We start from the raw sequence: 20,289 nt of genomic DNA, 5'->3' as shown, positions 1-20,289 counted from the left end.
GAGTGTCCAGAGCGTACAACCCCTTCCAATGTGCAGAGCAGCCAGGGGCCAACTCCTCACTGTGTGGGATCAAAAGCAGGTTCCTTTTAGAAGGCTAAGCGGGCAACAGGGGTGCGAAGAGGAATGGATCCGTGATCCTAGTGTTAATGTGTAGCCACAGGGCACTCTGAGCACACAGTCCCAGAGCTTCTGAGAAACCGTGGAAAAGAGAGGGAAACCATCTGAAAGGCAGATTCTAGAAGCATCTTTCTGGAGACCATCAACCTTCTGGATTGCCAGAGATGCCACCATGATGTCAGGCAGGGGAAAACACTCGGACACATGTAGTGTCACAAAGGGGCACATGATAAGTCCTTAAAGAGGGAAGGGGAACCAGGTGCCACTCTTGGTTCTGCATCGTGTGAGAGTCATTGTATAATGATTGTGGTCCTTAAGAGCTGAGCCACTCAGTGCCACATAAGCCTGGCCCTCAGTGAGGATGGGTGGCAGCTTCAGTTTCGTATTTTTTTGACATCGTGGAATCAAAATTTTCATTTCTTCTAAGAACTGGGCAGTCAAAATTTAGACAGGGTCCCACCCAAGCAAACAGTAAGTGTGGTATACTTTAGCACCACCGACACCAGGCATGAGCCACAGGCAGGGACAGTGAGTATGAACTCTCATCTCCAGCCCCAGCTCTTCTCTCAGTGACAGCCCTGGCATCAGTGGGGTTATCTTCAGGGCCCTGCAGGCAATGCTCATGCCTAGCTCTTTAGAAAAGGGGTGGAGCTCTAAGTACAACCTGTAACAATCTCTCCACAGCTTGGTTCTGTAGTGTAGTGAAAAACAAGGCAAGAGGAAGCCTTCAGCAGACATACATTTTAAATACTTATTTTTTTTTTATAGTGAGAAAGGATGTACCTAATCCTGGAGATACTTGATGCCCCAGAAAAGGGAGGTGGGGGAACAGCCTTTCAGAGGCAGAGGGGAGGGCGGATGGGGTGAAGAACTTTGGGAGGGGGGATAGGGAAGAGGGACAACATTTGGAATGTAAATAAATAATTTAATAAAAAAACTAAAATAAATTTTTGTGTGTGTGTGTCTTCTCTGTATTCCTGTATGTGTATCACATGGGTCTTTGGTATTCACAGAGGTCAGAAGAGGACATTGGATCCTCTGGAAATGGAGTTAGAGATGGTTGTGAACCACTATGCAGGTGCTGGGAATTGAACCCAGGTCCTCTGCAAGATGAACAAGTGCTCTTAACCTCTGAGCCATCTCTTTAGCCCAGACATAAATTTGAAAGGCAGGGAGAATGTTTCCAGGTGCACGTCTTCAGTGTAATTAACAAATAAAGGACTTTAAAGTGCTTTGGAGGTACAGGGAACATTGAGTGAAGAGATACTTGATCTTGCTTAGATGTACAAATGTGTGTATACATAACAACACATACACATAGTGACATATTTTTGGTCTAGTTCGTGAGATAGTTGCAGCTCAGAGAGGCTTGAGCTCACAATGCTCTTGCCTCAGCCTCCTGAGTGCTGGGATTCCAAGCAGGCAGATCCTGTGCCCAGTCACAATGTCTTCTAAGCCAGAGGAGATCACAGACCTCTAACAATCAAAGTCCCAGGCATCTACCAATGTCAGTGTCTACTTCTCTGTTATCTAGAAAAGCACCCTAGGTAGGGAGGGGGCACAAGGAGAACAGCCGTCTAGACTGACTGCCTCACTTAGGTCCTACGCTGCTCCTCTAAGGGTCTTACTCTTAGACAGGACAGGGGAACGTTCAGGTTGCTGGAAGTCATAGTTCTCAATGAACACACACACACAGCCCTGAAAGTCACTGGGCATCAGCTTCTCTGAGTCCAAGTCTTTCTCAACAGACTAGAAAGAGATACAAGACTGCAACCTGAAAAGAGGCCTTAACCATGGATGGTCTGTACGGGTCCAGGCAGCTGGTCACAGCTGGGCAGTCTAAGACATGGCCTCATAGAGTGTATGCTGGCCCACAACTCACTATGTAGTTAAGGATGACCTTAAACACCTGGTCCTTCTGCCTGTCACTCCACCTGCTTCGCCACTCCCATTCCCAGAGACTTGCTGTGTATCCCAGTCTGGTCTTGAACTTATAGCCCTCTGCCTCCCAAGTGCTGAAACTACCATGCTAGCATCTCTCTATTGTTTCAAATTCCTATAGACAAACACACAGGCAAGCTCACACATGCACATATATGCACAAACACAAATGTATATATCCAAGAATTTGCCTCTAAGAATTAGCAAGTTTTCATATAAACCACAGAATATATTTAATTCAAATTAAACATGAAACTAGAATAACATTCGCTCTTTATCAAGTAGCAATTATAGTTTGTTTTTTTCTTTTTTAAAAAAAAGAACGGTATATTTCTCTCCATATTCTGGCAATCCACAAGGCACAACTTGCATCCATTCTGCTGAGGCGACAGAGCCAGCAGTCGCCAATGCTCGAGGTTCTGGGGGTTGGAGGAGACAGACTGTATTTAATACAAAATGATTCTGCAGCAAATCTGAAGGAATGGAAGCTCCTTCTGGTATGTGAGAACCAAAGTCCAAGTAGCAGGAAGTAGGCAACTTGCATAATTAATGTTTTATTAAATAGATAGGTAAGTCTCTTCTTAGTCACAATCAGAGCTGTCTGAGCTGACAGCTCTGGCAAAAGCTTCCCATACACCTCTCGGCAGTAATACTCCTTTTGCTGTCGGTATTTCTTTGTCCTGATCATTTTTGGCATGATTTTCATCCTAGATAAAGCAAGCCAACTTCTTTACGACACAGGTCATTCAGCTTTGAGGACTGGCCCTCACCTTCTCCTTGGGCCGTGGGAGTCTAGTCCCTCGTAGTCAGACCTTCCTTCCCCCACTAAAAGCTTCTCACTGTTTGGTCTGCAGAGACAGAGGCTTGCCTGACCCAGTTCCGTTCACTGGGATGGAGGGCCAAAGGCTGGCAAGTGGCTTTCTTCACAATGCAGTACTTTCTGTGTCATTGTCTATGTCCAGCAGGATGTGGCCAGGCACTTCTTTGCTTGCCAAGTCTGAATGGATTTCAGGAAAGATGCTGCGAAGTGATTCAGAAACCCTAGAATTGGTGTCTGGACAAAAAACATGAAGAGACATTAGTAAGAGTGAGGTCCAAATGCCACCAATGCACTGAGGAGGAGGCTAGAAGATCCAAGACAGCCCATGCACAAACACAGCCCTTTCCAAAGGTTTCAAGGCCTTGAGACCCTAGGCAGCAGTTGCCTACCACAGCCTACTGAGAATCCAGAGAGACTGGGCAGCTGGAGGGATGTGACCCTTGAAGGATGCTTGCTTTGAGTGAGGGCAATTCTACTCTCACCTAGGCCTCCATTGCACTGAGCGTTCCTAACAGCTTCTATGTTGCTGGGGACGATTGCCCTGGGAAGAACTCTTTTCTGAGGCTGCAGGCATTTACCTCTGGGTGATAAAGCTGTGACCTCAACCTGCACTGAATCAAAGCTTAGATTGAGTTATTCTGAGTTGTAGGGACTGTCCTCGGCACTGTAGGATACTGGGTAGTCTGGCAGCTTTTACCAACAAAATGCTGGTGGCATACAGCATACTGACCTCCAGAGAGAGAACCTGAAATGTCTCCAGGAACTGTTAAGTGTTCCCCGTGGGATACAGTCACCTTTTGTGAACAACTTCAGTAGACCACCACATCTCTAAATACTATTTTTCTAATACGAATACACTGAAATCTCTTTTTATATCTTCTTCGGTTGATTGAAAATTCCTTCAGTACTATGGAAAATATACAGGCCGTAAGCCCCTCCCTTCCATGCTCACAAGACCCTCCTCATTCACCACAGCTCTCTTCTAGACTACCACATGCTCATTCCTGCTCTGCTGCTGAGGATACACTAGTAAACGAGACAGACGGGGCCTTGTCGAAACCCCTATGTAAGGCAGGAGACTGGTTTCTTCCCCTCCTCAGAGCCCCTCCTGGTCTCTCTCCGTATAGTTCTGAGCTGTAGGTTTACTTTTTCCTAGGTCAAGAAACTTGTCCTTGTACCCTAACTAGGGGAAATGTTTAGATTATGGAGGTGCCAAGGAGTTAAAGGGTCCAGGCGCTCAGCATCATTCCAGACACTCCAGATTTATAGGAACTCAAAAATAAACAGAATGGGTCCGAATCTCATGGTTCACAGACAATCAAAAGCGGCCTGTGTACACAGAATTAAGGCCATCTCAGAGTTGTGGCTCACACAGAGCAAGGGCATATCTGTCTTGTTCAGTGCTTACAGCCATGACTGGTACAAAGCAGACCCTATAAAGCTAGGTAGTAGATGGACAGATAAACAGTGGGCTAGTGCAAACACCTTGCCAACCCTCCCTTTTCATAGCCTAAGGCAGAGAGGTGGCCATGACTCAAGGCAGCAGTGAACAAGAAAATCATCGCAGACTCAGTCTCTGCCCCTATAACCCTACCTACCACAGATGCCACTGCTAGCCCAGGGAGTTCACATGGACTAAGGAACAGACATGAGCATGCAGAATGAAAATGCCTAGTAACCAGATGTCTACTTGTTGACACCTCTGCTCGTGTGCCAGCTGTCACAGAGGACAAACTGGCTCTTCTTTTCCTAAATCAATCTAGATACATTTTTTAAAAATTACTTTCTTTTTTTAAAGATAGGGCTTCTCTGTGTAGCCTGGGTATTCTGGAACTTGCTCTGTAGACCAGGCTTGCCTTGAACTCAGAGATCTGCCTGCTTCTACCTCCCAAGTGCTGGGATTAAATGTGTCACTACTGCCTCGCATATATATCATTTCTTAATTTGTACTTTTCTGAAATTCTCTACTTATGATGAAAACAATAATACATTTAGAACAAAACCAATGTGGTGAGGTATAAGGGACATGGCTCTCCTCTGCCTCCTGTCTGTCTAATCTGTCCTCCCCAGTCTCTCTTATTCTCCTAAGAATAAGAAACTGTTTTGTGACAGCAAACAATGGAGCGTGTGCAGAGAGTGGTAAGATGGGAAGATAGGCTGCACTGTGTGCAGGGTCAGTTTCTGGAAGGACAGCTATGCATCTACTGCAAAATGAAGACACGTGCATTCCACAGCAACTGTCAGACCACGTCAGTGAGCTGCTGTACACACTATACCAGCATTAGCTCCACTGTGGAGATCAGGGGCACCACTATATCAAGGTGACATGCCAGCACAGGTCATACACAAAGCAAAGACAGCATGTCTGGTCTCTCTGGACTGCACTGTGTGTTCCACCTCCCAGAGGACCATGTGCATCCTCTGTGAGCTCCCAAAGGAGAAGACACTGTCTGAGGAGGTAATGGCTGAAGTGAACACCTGGTTCACTGCAGTAAGAAAGTGTCATTTTAGAAGACACCCTCAAGCCTTCTTTTTTCCGCTTTTAATGATTCTACACATCTCCAAGACGTTCGTATTAAAGATAATTTAAAGATGATAACAAGAAACGCAGAAAAGAGCATCAGGTAACAGGCCTTGCTTGGCCTCAAGGCACAGGGAGGACAGTGAGATGGACCTGGGATCCTGACAAATGGAACTCATTCTTTCTTGGAACAGGCTTCCAAGGGGCAGGACTGGCACTCTATAGAGTTTAAGGTATGGGTCTAGAAGAATTTTCACTCCAATAATTTTGATTATGTGCTTTAGGTTGCAACCCTTTTCTTCAAAAATGCTATTTTGATATCAACTCATATAAGCACCAAATCTAAACACATCCTGGAAAGCAACCCAATGCAAAGTAAAGCCCCGAACATCACTGTCACCCACCCAGCCTCTCTCAGGTCTGAAAGCCCTGGATTCCTTAGCAAGTCTGGTCTGTGAACAACAGAATGACCAGCGGTTCTCAACCTTCCTACTACTGGGACCCTTTACAGTCCTTCATCTTGTGGTGACCCTCAATCATAAAATTATTTTCATTGCTACTTCATAACTGTAATTCTGCTACTACTATCAACTGTGATGTAAAAACTTGTGGGTTTTTTTGATGGTTTTTTTGGTGCTGCAATTCACAGGTTGAGAACCACTGCTCTAGCTAAAGGTGGGATTCAATCTCACTGAATGTCTGACTTCCCATGAATATGCCATCTACATATGAAACTGCAATTAGAAGCAGAAACGCAGTAAATGTCCAGCTACAAGTAGTAATAGCACAGGTATCTGATGAAATAGTGGGTCTGTATTCCTATGTGGGAGGTGGCACTGAATGCATCGGAAAAGCCTAATGCTGGGATAAAATTCACACAGGGCAAGTGAGATCTCGTACTTCCCTGCCTTCAGAAAACAGGGCGAGACAGCCTTCAAAGGCAGGCTAGAAGCAAACGTCTGCAACTAGAAAATAAAGATCTCAATACCTAAGTGGTGCCTGTGACCTCTTGTCTCTCTCTGGGTCCTACAAGGCCTAGTCTGGCATGTTACATGGTAACAGATAACTATCCTTCGCTCACCCACTGCTATTTATGGGCCGTTAGAGCCTTTCTTATTTCATCTGATTTAATCCCTTTACTCGTTGTGCCTAATGTGGGCCCTTGACACATCAACCAGGTTGTGCCTTCCCCATGCTATAGCACATGCTCTGTCTACTACATCTCAAGCCTGCTAGAAGAGGAAGGAATGCAAATGAAGGAGTAACAAGGCCAGCCCAGTGACCACCTGTTAAAGTCCATGAACAATGAGGAGCAGGCATGGACACAGCGAGCTCTCCTTAGTACATGCACTATTAGTAGGGGTGCAGGCAGGCAAGGTTAGGGTGACTTGGTTAGTGGCAGCCATTAGTGCACAAATACGATCATAAAGTAGCAAAAATGCTTTGGCCAATCAGTTGCCTTTTCCTTACCATTAATCATTCCAATTTCAGTTCTTACTGAATATGGCAGGTCATACATCTAAATTATTTAATAAAATGTTTAAATTAGAATACTCTTTGCTAAAATCCTTCTGCTTTACAGAGTTACAATGAGAGCTTGACATTTAGGATGGTCCAGAATCCCTCCCTTCTCCAGAGCTCTGAGACTGAGCTTGGAAGAAGGGAGGGAGCTACCAAGTCGCTTGGCAGTGTGCCCTGCCCACAAGCATTCACTCAATTCCTAACACCCGAAGCTTTAAGTTAAATGATGCAAATGGTGAGATGGTTTCAGGAATCTTTCCAAAGTTTCCCAAGTTAAAGCATGCCACAATAAACGTCTGTGCTGTGTACTTTATCTTGAAAATCCTAGGACTCTATCTAAGAGGAGACACTAACAGCATGATCCATGCTAGGAGATTCCTAAATTCCACATGCTGGCCTTCTATACATTTCCAAGTGTGTGTAGGCTGGGGGGCCTTAAGATACTTCAGGTTAATGCTACAATATAAAGGAAATTACAGGGACCCTGGATTTCTTGTGCTAAGAAAATTTATAGCAAAGATTTAAAAAACCAGGTAACATCTTAGATAATTTTTTTTTTGAATTAAGATAATTTTTAAAAGTAAAATTTTACCTCACTATAAAGTGTAGTGAATGATAAATCAATTAAGACAATCTTTTGGCAATAAACACACATATATGGCAATACTATGGGTGTGGGTGTCCATGGTATTATAAAACAGGAATATACCTGGTTTGCAGAGTTCTCTAATCTAGTTAAAAGAACTGAGGAAAATTTTGGTGTCCTAAGTATTAAAGTGTTAAAAGGCTCAGCCTTAACTAAGGTTTAGTCACTCAACTAACGGATTAATTACCAGGTCCTGAGGAAAGCGGATGAATGTCTGTGTCCTCCACCATTTCAAGCTTGAACTGAATAAAGCAACTGTGCCCTATGGGAGCCTTTTGCTGCTCAATAAATGCCCAAATGTATGTTCAGGTGAGCCTCCATGTGTCTTTTAAAAGCTCATACGGCTTAGGAAAGCAAAATGTAAGCATGCTGGATGCAGAGGGCATAAAGGGAACTCAGGAGGATTATCTGGGAAGTTTGGAGGGGCTGAGAGTTTTAGACATCAATTAAGAAGCTCCATGCAGTTACCTTGCACTTAGGATACAAAATTAAAAATTAAAGCACAAAGCACAGGGATGCCTAATTTTCTGTGTTGCTGGTGCCCTGGTCCTCTTCTGAGACCAGGATCCTGATGAGCCAGTGATAAGCACTGAGGAGAATGGAACACTGGGAGGGGCTTACCCAAAGAAAAAAATGGAACAGTACAGCATCTTATCTGAGGGCTCCACACTGAGAGCTCATCCTATGACAGCCATGTCTTAGATTTGGAGCAAATCCAAAGCTCAACATTCTTCTGATGGGACAAAAGGCACAACTATACGCTACAGGATGGATGGCTGACTGATGGCCACTCTGAGCACAAAGTCAAAAGCACACACAGGACATGGCTAAGCGGGGGCGCTTGCAGCTGCAGGTCAAGCTGCTGGAGTTACAGACCTTAGTTCTGGAAACCTTCCCCACCTGTGAGGGAACCGGGAAGGGCATCTAGTGGGAAACACACAGCAAAGAAACCAATGTGGCTTTGTGCTATTCAAACAAACAGCCTGCTGTCATAGAAACAGTTATTAACTACGGGTAACATACGTTAAACTATACATTATAGTCCTGGAAAAAAAATCTTTTTGTAGTTAGTTAACTTATTACTTTGGGTTTAGCATTGGATTATCATCTCTGAGAAGTCACTTGTGAGGGCTGGAGAGCCAGAGGAACAGCTCAGTGGCTTCTACTAGCATGCTCCCATATAGGACAACCCACAGCAAGGTTGCAGTAATTAAAAGCAAGCTGCTGATAAGAAATGATGCATAGCCCACATGACCATTAAAAACACAAAGAACCCATTATTTTTCAAACTTAATAAGAAGTCTAGTACCCAGGTGGAAACATTCTTCCTTTGATTAAATAAGATGATCATGCTTTATAGGACTATCTATTAAAACATCCCACAAGACAGCTCTACAATGTACAATCAACCTCATGCCTAGGGCAGACCCATGGGAATGATGGGAAAATCTCCACTCACTCCCCCTAAGCCATGTGAGGCTAGCACAGTGATATGATCTGCTCAGAAGATCTGCCTTCGCAGAGCATTCGATTTAGCACAGACGATGCTTTCTGAAATCCTGCACTTTGTGCATTTTTACTTCTAGAATAAGTCCAGCGTGGCCTGGAACTTGCTTTGTGGATGAGGCTCCTGTCCCCAGGTATTGTCCACTATGCCCAGCTTTTGAGAAGGACTCCCTGTGAACTCCATGTCCATGCTGTACCACACCTTCCACCTGGACTTAAAGGCATTTGCCTTTACAGTATGTAAATGAAGATCTCTTACACCCAGAAGAATGCTACAGGCCTTATGATCTGTGCTGTCTTGATAGAAAAGCAGCCACACACGGCTCAAGGGAAGAAGTGTGGCTGTGCCCCCAGCATGTACATGCCCGATCTGGCTTGGTGTTGACTGCCCTCAAGGGAGGCCCAAGTGAACACAGCGCACTTGCTACTCACCAGTAATGATTCTGGAGGCTGTGGGCACTGAGGGTGTAAGGCCACCATCCCCCGTGTGGGTGCCAGGTGGATGTGGGGGTGGTGGCACGCTAGGCCGGTTTCGGGGCTTGGGTACTGGCCGTGGTCTTGGGAGGGTTCCGTGCAGCTGTGTGGTCTCACTTTGTGATGGATTCTGTTTGGCCAGGGGTGGGGTGCTAGGTGGTGTGGGGGTTTGAGGAGGCGTGGGGCCCGGCTCTGGTCCCTGTTCACCCAACCGAGGCTGTGTTGGAGGCTGTGGTGGTGGGTGGCTGGGCGCCTGGATGGGAGGCAGGCTGCTGGAGCAGCGGCGCATGCCTGGGGTCTGCTGCTGCTGCTGTTGCTGCTGTTGCTGCTGCTGCTGCTGAGGCGGTGATGGGCTTCGGGCGCTTGGCTTTGGGGATGTGCCTGTGCCAGGAGAGCTCTGTCCTCCAGGGTGGCCAGGAGGTAGGTTTCCTGGTTTGGGGGGTGCGGGGGCAGGTTTCTTCACAGCTGCACAGAAGAGAAAGACAGGGTCAGTGAGAGCAGGGGTTAGGACTGGGTGTGGTTGTGAGAGGGGTACAGACATATCAGGAGAGGGCCTGCTGTATGGGCCCCTAGCTCTAGACCCGTCCACTCCCAAGAACATTTGGCAAACAGAAAGCCACAGAAACCAAGGAAAAACAGAACCCTTCCCAACCTGAGGACGCTAAGGAGCCAGGAGAACTCTTTTTTTTTTGGTTTTTCAAGACAGGGTTTCTCTGTATAGCCCTGGCTGTCCTGGAACTCACTTTGTAGACCAGGCTGGCCTCGAACTCAGAAATCCGCCTGCCTCTGCCTCCCGAGTGCTGGGATTAAAGGCGTGCGCCACCACCGCCGGGCTGCCAGGAGAACTCTTGTGCTAAGGTGTCTCTTGGGCAGGAAGTGGAAGGCAAGATGGGAATTCTGGACAAATGGAAGAGCTAAATCCAGTGTGGAATTAATGACAATGACACCGGTGTTTCGGCTATGACAAATGTGGGGTGATAAAGCCAGACAGTAACAATGGGGTAGCAGGCATAGTGGGAACAGAATTGTAAACTTAAAGTAGTCCAATATAAGCAATTTATGTAAGAAGTTAAGTGCATGGTATATATACAGGTCTTTAGTGACCTGCCATTTTACAAGTTCAAAAGGAAGAGAACTCAGTTTAAGAGAGGCTACACACCCACACAAAACAGAAAATAGAGGGTTGCTTTGTGGCTCTTTTCCAGAGTCCCTATGCACTTTGACTTAAAAGTATGGGAACAAATCCAGGAGGGAAGAACAGAGGCAGCCCACCTCCATTCACAGTTGCCCAAGCATTTCCTGCAGGGTCTGAGGTCGGTGTGGGGGAGGGTAGCCACTGGGGACTGAACCTAGGGTCCCTCCATGCTAGGCATGCATTCTACCACTGGGCTACATCCTCCCCTCAGACTGACTTTGGTTTTGACTCATGGAAATTCTACCAATTCTGGATACATTCTAGATAGAATCAATTACAAACAAGCCTGCATCTGTTTCCCTAAAATGAGATGAATCACAATCCTTGCTCTGCGGCCATCTTAGATCTGAACAGAATCTGGTGGTAAAGAGAGGATGATGGGGGCAAAGAGGAGCATTTTGAACACATTTCCATCCCTCCTGAGGTCACACTGAGAACCCGAGACAGGAGGAACCAGAGGACAAAAATAAGCAGGCACCACTCATCTGCAAACCAGGCCTCTATTTCCATCTGTCCATCTCACTAGGTCACTGTGGGACTGACCCAGAGTGCAACCTGGCAGGTTATTTTCTAACAATTGCATAGCTAAGAGGTGATGGAACAGATTCAAACCCATCTCATGTGGTCTCCCAGAATTCCTTTTCCTCTTCTTCCTTCCCACACTGTTTTCTTCCTACTCACAGGGCCCAGCAAGAGGGGTTACATGGTGTTTGCTCTGAATTACTGGCCTAGAACTCTGAGCCCACTGACTCATAAAATCTTTCCCTACAGAAACAACAGTCAGCTTACAAAGGAAAAGCTCTTTGGAATATTAGCCACACTCTGGCTGATGTAAGCTGTGAGGAAGAGGAGGAGGAAGAAAAAGAAGAAAAAGAAGAGAAAAGGAAGGGGAGGGGAGAAGGCTGCTTTTCTGCTCTAAGCAGCACTAACTGTAAACTCACACTGGAGATGAACTCACGCCTGACATTTACAATGTAGAAGACTCAGGGGAGGAAGCCAAAGAACAGCACACAGGGCAGCCGGGATGGAGAAACACAGGGCGTGTCTGGGGCCAGGACAGAGGGGTTGGGATGCTGAGGTGCAGGCAGGCAGAATAAAACTTGTCCTGTAGGGCCTTGTGGGTTCTGGGGAGCCATCTCTCCAAAAGTAGAGCTATAGCTGAGCTACAGCTGAGCTGGACTGCAGGGAGGACTGCAGACAGGACAGATGGAGCGTACAGGGCAGGAGAGCAATAGGGCCTGTGACCATACCAGAACTCAGCTTGCCTTCCTGCTTAAAACGTGGATTAATGTTCATTAGTGTTTGCAGAGTGCTTTAGAAAGAGCACAAATGCTACAGAGAAGGGGGAGGGGCGCGCGTTTGTAATCCTAGTGCTCAGGAGGCTGAGGTTGGAATACTTTGAGTGTGTGAGGCTAGCCTGGGCTACACAGTGAGATCCTGTCTCAAAAAAAAAAAAAAAATCCAACAGTGAATTTAATACAACGCTCCTTCATTTTTTGCCCCTCCTTGTATATTTATTTCCCCTATTTACATGTAGGACACATTGGAAAAGGTCAAGTTAGCATCCTGTAAGCAGTGTATACCTTTAGGCTAAAGCCAAAACACATACTGTGGAGTTCAGGGTCTTTTTCATCTTCTACAATGCCCTCACATGGCATCAAGGATATAGGTCAGATCTCCTGGATTCCTCTCCTGTGGTCACTGCAACAGACTCTGGTCCTTTCTGATGACACCGCCTGTGGCCTGCCTGCCTGCCCTCTCCCTGCCCCATCCCAGGCAGCTCGATTGTTCAGCTGGTTTTGTGGTGAAAGCTGAACAACCCTTTCAAGCCGCTCCCCATTCTTACTAGAGCCTGATGCCTCCCACAGGCCATCAGTAAGTGCCTCTCACGTCCCCATTATAGCATGGGGTCAGGACTCATGAGAATCTAATGACTAGAGCATGGCCAGAAAGAAAGGGTGCAGAGCAAGCAAGGGGGTGGCCTGAGTCCTGTTCCTGGAGCCCTTGCAGCCCACGCGGCTGAGTGTCAGCATCTCCTGGGCTGGACACACTTGTCATCTACACTAGTAGAGAAGAGGCCTCACAGTCTGCCATGAGCTGCTCTAAGTGCTGATCCTGGAGAGCGCGCTCCAGCTTCTCCAAAGTCTGCAGCTCGTGTCTACTCTTCTCTTAGCCCACCTCTCCCCGAGGGTCACTGTGCACTCCTGGAAGCACGTGTGCAGAAGTCTGTACTACTGTTACGTGCTCAGTGGTGTGATTTAAGTTCCCTGCTCCGAGTTTTGTGTGTTGGAAATGCAACTCTCAGTGGGAGGCAAGGCCTAGTGGGAGGCCTGAAGGAAGTCTCATGAATCGTTCCTGCCTTTGGCTCTCTGGCTCTCCTACAGCCAGTTAAAGGGGCTCCTTTAACTTCTGCTTTGCATCAGGAGTTGAAGCAGCATAAGGTCTCACCATGAGATGGACACCAAGTGACCCTTGGACTTCCCAGCCTCCAGGACTATAAATCCCTTTGTAAGTCAGACAGTCTTCGTGTGACTTCTCGGCAGCACTGTATCCATATCCTCCTCATTCCTACCTGGAAGTTTTCCAATGGTAAAGGACTGTCTTTCCCCAGGCTTAATTTCAGAGAGATGGAAAAGAATACAAACTTGGCACGTTCCCGAATACATGTGCCCTTTCTATGTTAAATTCACTGTTTCTCAAGCAACCAAAATGATGAGACACTTTGAGGCGAGGATCTTTCACACATTAGTAAACACAGTAGGGAACCCAGGGCAACCTGGTCCACATGGACTTTAACTGGCTGGACCCGCAGTAAGAGGTGTGGCTTTCCTCATGCATCTTTGTTGGAACACGACCCTCTCTAGACCATGGTCTCTCCACTTGAGCAGCACTAGCAGCTGTGCTGCACACCACCATTGCTTATAGAATACTTGCCTTTGTTTCCTAACTGTTGTCACCTCCTGCCCTTTTTGACAACCAAAAAAACACCTCCAGAAATCAACAAGGGTTCAGAGTCGGGGATTGTGGCAGTTAGTGGAAGTTTGTAGGAATAGGAGATGTGGCCTTGTCAATAGAGTTGGCTCTGAGGCTTGCAAGGCCCACCCCAGACCCAGGGTCTGCTTGCCTGCTTCCTACAGAGCAGGATGTAAAGCTCTTTCTCAGCTACTGCTCCAGCAGCACCTGTCTGCTTCCGTGCAGGACACTCATGGACTAACGTAACCCTCTGAAACTGTAGACAAACCCCTCAGTGAAATGCTTTCTTCTGTAAGAGCTGTCTTTAACATGGTGTCTCCTCACAGCAATACAATACTGACTAAGGTAGGAATAAAGTTAGTCCCAGTTTTTCCAGATCTCTGAGGCACCCAGAGCTCTAGACCTCATGAGCTTACTGAGTGCCATCTCTGGCAGGCACACATGTGGGTAAAATGTTAAGCAATAGACAAATAAGGCCGGGCATTGGTGGCACACGCCTTTAATCCCAGCACTTGGGAGGCAGAGGCAGACAGATTTCTGAGTTTGAGGCTAGCCTGGTCTACAAGTAAGTTCCAGGATAGCCAGGGCTACACAGAGAAACCCTGTCTCAGGGGAAAAAAAAGAGAGAGAGAGAGAAGCTCACTAAGATCTTGGGAAGAATGATAATGAACTAAACAAATTTACAAATTCAGGTCAAGAAAGACACTCAGCAGTAGGACACAATGCCTCAGGCAGGTAAAGCACTTGGTATGCGAGCGTGAGGAGCAGCACCCATGGAAAGCCAGGCATGGGAGCACACCTGGGATGCTCCTCCAATGGAGATGGGAGGTGGACTCGAGAGAATCCCCAGAATTGCCCTGGGCAGCTGACCCAGAATGCAGTGGGAAAACAGGTGGAAGGGGAGGACAAAACCCAAGGCTGTCTTTTGATCCTATATGTGCACCATGGCACAGGGGTTGGGAATAATTACAGAAGAAAGAAAAATAAATGCTCTGACAAAAACATCAGAGAGTGGCATGACAGAAATGCCTTGTGCCTGTGGGAGAGATGGGATTGGTGACATGGCTTCTTTGTGTTTTAGAGCAACAGCCCTGGCTGCTGGGTTGAGGAGAGCAAAGGAGACAGGTGGGAGCTGTTTAGATTATATTACTCCAAACCCAGAAAACCCTGACCCTGCAAGTCTGGCTCACAAAGTTTAGTATCAGAGGCGGTTCCTAAACAGCAACGGCTTGGAACACCAACTTCCTAGAAGCCCAGAAGTGACTGCAGAATTCACTTTCTGCTGGTTGACCTTTACAGTTCTGGCGTTTCTTTCTCTATGCTTTCAGTTTTCGTCAATGCTTTTTTCTCTTTGATGACTGATTTTCCTGCTTGTTACTTGTTAACAGGCATGAAAAGGACTTCTCAGAGTCTTCCCTCCTGACCCTTTGCAGTAGCTCCCAGAAGTTCTTATACTTTCCCCAAGCACAAGGAATGTGGGACACTTACCCCGACGCAGAGTGTGTGGGCTGGGACCAGCTGCACTGTGAGGTGTGCTTACTGAGAGCTGATGGGAGTTGCCACCTGTCTGAGCCTGGTTTGGGACCGTGGTCATCTGGTTGCTGTTTCTTCCTGCTGCAGGGACAGCTGCAGACACACAGTCTTTGGGTTTTGGAGGACTGAGAAGGGTAAACGTGAAGTTAGAAGTCAGAGGTCAGGCATTCCCTGGTAAAAGCTAAGCACATAAAATCTAGTTCATCCTTGTAGGGGGGCTGGGAATTTGAAGTTCCAGGACTTCTTACAGATACCAAAAGTCAAGGCTGTGGCAGCCCTGTATTCAAAATGGCATTAGAACCTGACTGTCAACACCTTCCTGGGCACCGTAAGTCACCTCTCATAACAACCAAGACAGTGGAGAAGCTACCGAATGCCGGGCATGCTGTACCGTCTGGAGAATGGCAGACAAAACAAAACAGGGTCTAACACAATGGGGTTTTGTTTTTAAGATCTGTGTGTGTGCTTCATGTGTGCAGGTGTGCGCAGACGTCAGAGGAGGACTAGAGTTACAGGGGGTTGCAGGCCTGTGGGTGCTGGGGATTGAATTCTGGTCCTCTGGAAGAGCATCGGGTATTTTAAGCACTGAGCCATCTCTCCAGCCCTACAGAAAGAGTTTGAGAAATCATCGGAAACATAGTCAGCTGGGTCTGTGTATATAAGAACCCAGAGAGATGAAGATTATCTGACATTTTAAAAAGCTCGGATTGGGCAGATAAGTAGATCTTACTCAGAGACTAGGCATTTTGAGATTCCCTGTAACAGACTAAGTTTTGGCTACTTTGCCAAGCATTTCAGAGCATCCACAGAGCCTCCTGTTTGGTTTTGCAGGTCCTTAGATTGGGTGTTATTTTAAGCAAATGAGGCTTGGGGACCTTTTCCTCGCTGTCGTACGAAAGGAACAAACATAAGGCAACTCTGCCATCAGTTACCTGGACGAGCTGCCCGATGACAGCCTAAAGCTGACAGCCGACTCAGGCCTCCTACTTCCTGCTTCACAGCTTTCTATACCAAAGATTACATTTTGTCAAGGTCACCAAAGGGCAGATGCACAGAGATATTCAAGTATAGAAACTAGAAGGCAGACTGACAGCTGACACACACTCCTCTTTCTGCAGACGACTGACTACTTCCTTAAATATTCAGCTTTGGTTAAACAAACTGAATGTCATAAGGAAATTGGCTTATCACTTGGACAAACAAAAACCATTTACTCTAAAACCAAGGCCCGCATGTTGGAGTGGTCACTGACAGCACATTCCTAAAGCAGAGCCAAGACTTCTTGACTGAAAGATGACTTCCCTAGATTACAGGACTCATGGATGAACATAAGCACTGAGTCCAGCTATGGCAATAAAACAAGAGTCCTGTGCTCTCTCTGACGTCTACTGACATACCATGCAAGTGCTCCAACCTGAGCTACATCCTCAGCCCTATGCTTTAGTTTTTACTTTGAGACAAGGTCTCACTGTTACCCAGACTGGCCTTGAACTTGTAATTATTCTTCCTTCCAAGTAACTGGGATTACGGGCTAACCACCAAAAAGATGCAATCAGAGTTCTGCAAGGAAAACCCATCTGTGTGATAAACCACACATGGGTAAACAGGCTTTGCTGTGTGCACATTTACTGCACATATATGCACATTTGTGCATTTGTGACCATGTGGCACTGTGTGGCTGTCCAAAGACAAAGATTAAAACAATGACAATTGAAACATCAGCACTTGGGCAGGGCTCATCTCCTGCAGAGCCACCAGATCTGAAGCAGAGATCAGTCCTGCAGTGGCCTCTGGGTACAGAGCAGAAATCTCCAACCTGAAGGCCTCGTAAGGTAATCCACTGTGAAGCCCAGCTCCCAGCATCGTGTCAGAAGTTCAAGCAAATGAACAAGCCTTTTCAGAACACATGCCACCTTATTTTCTTCCTTGGACTCATGTGCCTAAGGGGTGGAGGGACCCTTGGTCACCCCGTGTGCTGGCAGCCTGGTGCACCAGCAGCTATCCGGCAACTCTGTGCAACTGAATGTAATTATTAAACGAGCAAACGGATGACAAATGGCAAGAATCCTGCGACTCAGCTAGCGCCCAGGCAAAGAGTACGTGAACACTGAGAGCTACACACTCAACAGGCAGAGGCTGAGCACACCATTAGACACCTGTTAGTCTCTACTTTCCAGCACCAAAGCACACCAACAAGTGCTGCTTTCTTTTGAAAACAGAAAAGCAAACAAGCAATTTGCAATCTCTCTCCCCCACTAACCAAAGGAGTGAAAGCAACGTTGGTTTGCTCTCTGCCACCATGCCAAAGACGGCCACTTGGAAGTAGGCAGGGGCATCCAGCCTTGTCTGCCAGCAAAAGTGGGCTCCTTACCTGCTGTCACCTGGGCTCAGCCCCTGCTCCAATATGCCCGCGGAAGAGGAGACAGGCCCACCCCCTGAGCTGCTGTCAGCCCTAGAGCTCTGAGAAGGGGGCTCTGGGCCTGCTGGAGCCAAGGCGTTGCCATCCGTGGGCGGGAGTGGCGGCTGGAAAGCGGGGGCTATGTGCTTTCTATTTAGAGTGCCACCCCGCCGGTGGGCCTGGAAGTCCATTAGCTTCACACCAAAGCTACACAGAGAGAAGAAACAGTCAACACACCACACATGCCGACTAGAGAGACAGAAGCCCGCAGGTTCTCACCGTTAAAACCACGGAAGGGAAGCCGCCCACATTGCCCAGCATGCAGGTAAGTGGCAAGACATGTCAGTGGTCATCCCAGTTACCAAAGCAAGCACCTGGATCTGGCTTTGAACCCTAGCAAAGCCAACACCTCACATACTGATCAACAGATGCCCGTGATCAGGTGGGTGTGTGCAGCTGAGAGCGAGCAGGCAGCCTCATGTTGAGTGACACTTAGTTCCCATCTCAAATGTGAGAAGGAGGTGGAAGCCACATCCAGAAGCACACCAGTGGCTGTGCAAGGCCACACCACTGCCTCTGAGCTTGCAGGAGACACAGACGCAATTGTGTGTATGTGTGCATTTGGCTGAAAGCTATGGATAGCTGGAAAAAACAGTTGGTTTCTGGTAGGATGGCGTCTGGAGGATGGGCCAGAAGGAACACACTCTTCATTCAGAGCATTAGGGTATGCACTGCCAAACCTAATTTTCTTTTCTTTTTTTTTTTTTAAAAGATTTATTTATTATTATATGTAAGTACACTGTAGCTGTCTTCAGACATAGCAGAAGACGGTGTCAGATCTCATTATAGATGGTTGTGAGCCACCATGTGGTTGCTGGGATTTGAACTCAGGACCTCTGGAAGAGCAGTCAGTGCTCTTAACCACTGAGCCACCTCTCCAGCCCCCTAATTTTCTTTTCTTAAGTCTGGAAAATTGAGAGCCTGGACCCCATTAACTGATGTTTTCCGGAGAATAAGCAGAGCAGACAGCTAAGAATGGTGTGTCACGGGCTGATGAGACTAATAACGCCTCATGTGACTTAAATTCAGAAGAGTAACTGCTCTAACCGAGGGGACGATGATAAGGACTGAGTGAGGTCACAGCAGTCAATTACAAAGGATGACGGTGAATCTCAGGGAAAGCCTCTATGGAAGCAAAGCTTTCTCTGAACAAGAGAAGCCCACAGTGAGCAGTCTGCCAGGGTATGAGGGCAGCGAGCTGCTTCACACGGCTCTTACTTGGAGAAGCTGTAAGTTGCTAGCATTGTCCTCACTTAAGGGCTGCACTGCCCGCTGAAGGCAGGAATCATAGTCTTAATTAGCACCGAACATCTCATAAATTGCCCATAGACAATAGGATGGAAATATACTGCCTCTAAGTTTAAAACATACATTTTCTCCCATCCAGGACTGTCAAATTCTGGGGCTTCTCTCAGCAGTTAGCAAATGTATCAAGGCCAAAAATATGTTTCTCCACAGCTCACTGGGAAATGTGGTTGTCTTCATATGATCCTCAGCCAAAAATCCACACATTAATTATGTTTCCTTAATACTCAAGACACATGTAAGTGGATTTAGTGTGTGTGACAGCACTCTTTTTACTGTGGGGCACAAACAGGCCATCAAGTAAAGGCTGGTGCACAAGGCGCAGATGTTAACAGACAGGCTACGCCCCCTACTTTGTGCACAGATTAATGCCTGTAGAGTGGGACAATGTGGTTCTTGAATTATCTAGACTCTGTAGGTCACGGTCACATAGGGGGCCATTAAGCCAGTACCAAACGCATGGTCGAGTGTCCTCCTACATGACACCTATTATTTCTGTGGAAGTGACCAGCTCTGCACGTACCTCTCCTTCTTCACCAAGTCCCCTTCCATCACTGCCATGCTGGCAGGTCGCTTCCTCTCCAGAGTCCCCGAGTCAGAGTCATTTCCAGTATGGGATGAGTGATTAGAATTCGGGGTAGCAAGTGGCACAAATGCTTCTGATACATTGAATTCTACCTCTGTCAGAAGAGAAACAAATGTGAGACTTGGCACGGGGGCGGGGGGGGGGGTCTCCAATGCCCCAGTGGGAGGAGAGCCTCGGTAGTCCACAGGAGGAGCTCAAGGACAATAGATCTCTCTCCTACCCATCTTTGCTAAGCATCAGCAATTAATGATTCGAGGACAGGAAGACAGAAAAGAACTGAGCCCAGCCCTGCATCAGGCATCAGGAGCTCACACTGCAGTGCACGAGGCAGCTGGGATGCACTGAGAAAAGCAGGGGCAACACCTGGGGACGCAACATCCATACAACCAGCTCCTGAGGAGGAGGCCATGGGAACCTCTGTGGATCCCATGATCACAACAAGAGAACTGGAAAATTCACTAGCTACAGAATAAAATCCTAATCCTCTGACCTTCACAAACCAGCTCCAACCAGCCCTAGCCTTGCCTGCTTTATTTTCTACTTTTGATAGTCCAAACAACTGTCTACGCTCACCACAAAACCTGTGGTAAGTGAGGGGCCCCTGTGCTGGCAGCATCACTCCTAAAAAGCAGACCTTGGCTCTCTTTTCTCAGCAACTAAGCTTGTCAAATCTTTCTCTGTCCAACATTCTAA

General features: G+C 47.1%; 1 protein-coding gene across 9 annotated transcripts in view; it reads right to left on the bottom strand.

The window, feature by feature from the left end:
• Nucleotides 1-1,877: 1,877 nt before the first annotated feature.
• Nucleotides 1,878-20,289, bottom strand: part of Arhgap17 (Rho GTPase activating protein 17) — a 93,846-nt gene continuing 75,434 nt past the window's right edge. For 3 of the 9 annotated variants that reach the window (XM_085841340.1, XM_029479222.2, XM_029479223.2), the window contains 5 exons: nucleotides 19,534-19,690; nucleotides 17,619-17,852; nucleotides 15,203-15,372; nucleotides 9,505-10,011; nucleotides 1,882-3,112 (listed from right to left, as the gene is read on the bottom strand). In XM_085841340.1, the coding sequence (XP_085697466.1) occupies nucleotides 2,982-3,112; nucleotides 9,505-10,011; nucleotides 15,203-15,372; nucleotides 17,619-17,852; nucleotides 19,534-19,690 (1,199 nt within the window). In that variant the 3' untranslated portion in view covers nucleotides 1,882-2,981. Of the gene's footprint in view, nucleotides 3,113-6,869; nucleotides 6,919-8,442; nucleotides 8,491-9,504; nucleotides 10,012-15,202; nucleotides 15,373-17,618; nucleotides 17,853-19,533; nucleotides 19,691-20,289 lie in introns of all 9 variants that reach the window. The other 6 variants (XR_015047816.1, XM_021166493.3, XM_029479221.2 and 3 more) reach the window with 6 other exon arrangements.

The sequence above is a fragment of the Mus caroli genome, unplaced genomic scaffold, assembly GCF_978045245.1.
Source record: "Mus caroli unplaced genomic scaffold, Mus_caroli_1 scaffold_8, whole genome shotgun sequence".
In the NCBI taxonomy this organism is placed as follows: Eukaryota; Metazoa; Chordata; class Mammalia; order Rodentia; family Muridae; genus Mus; species Mus caroli.
Note: the sequence above shows the minus strand (reverse complement) of the source record. Positions and strands in the feature narration are given on the sequence as shown.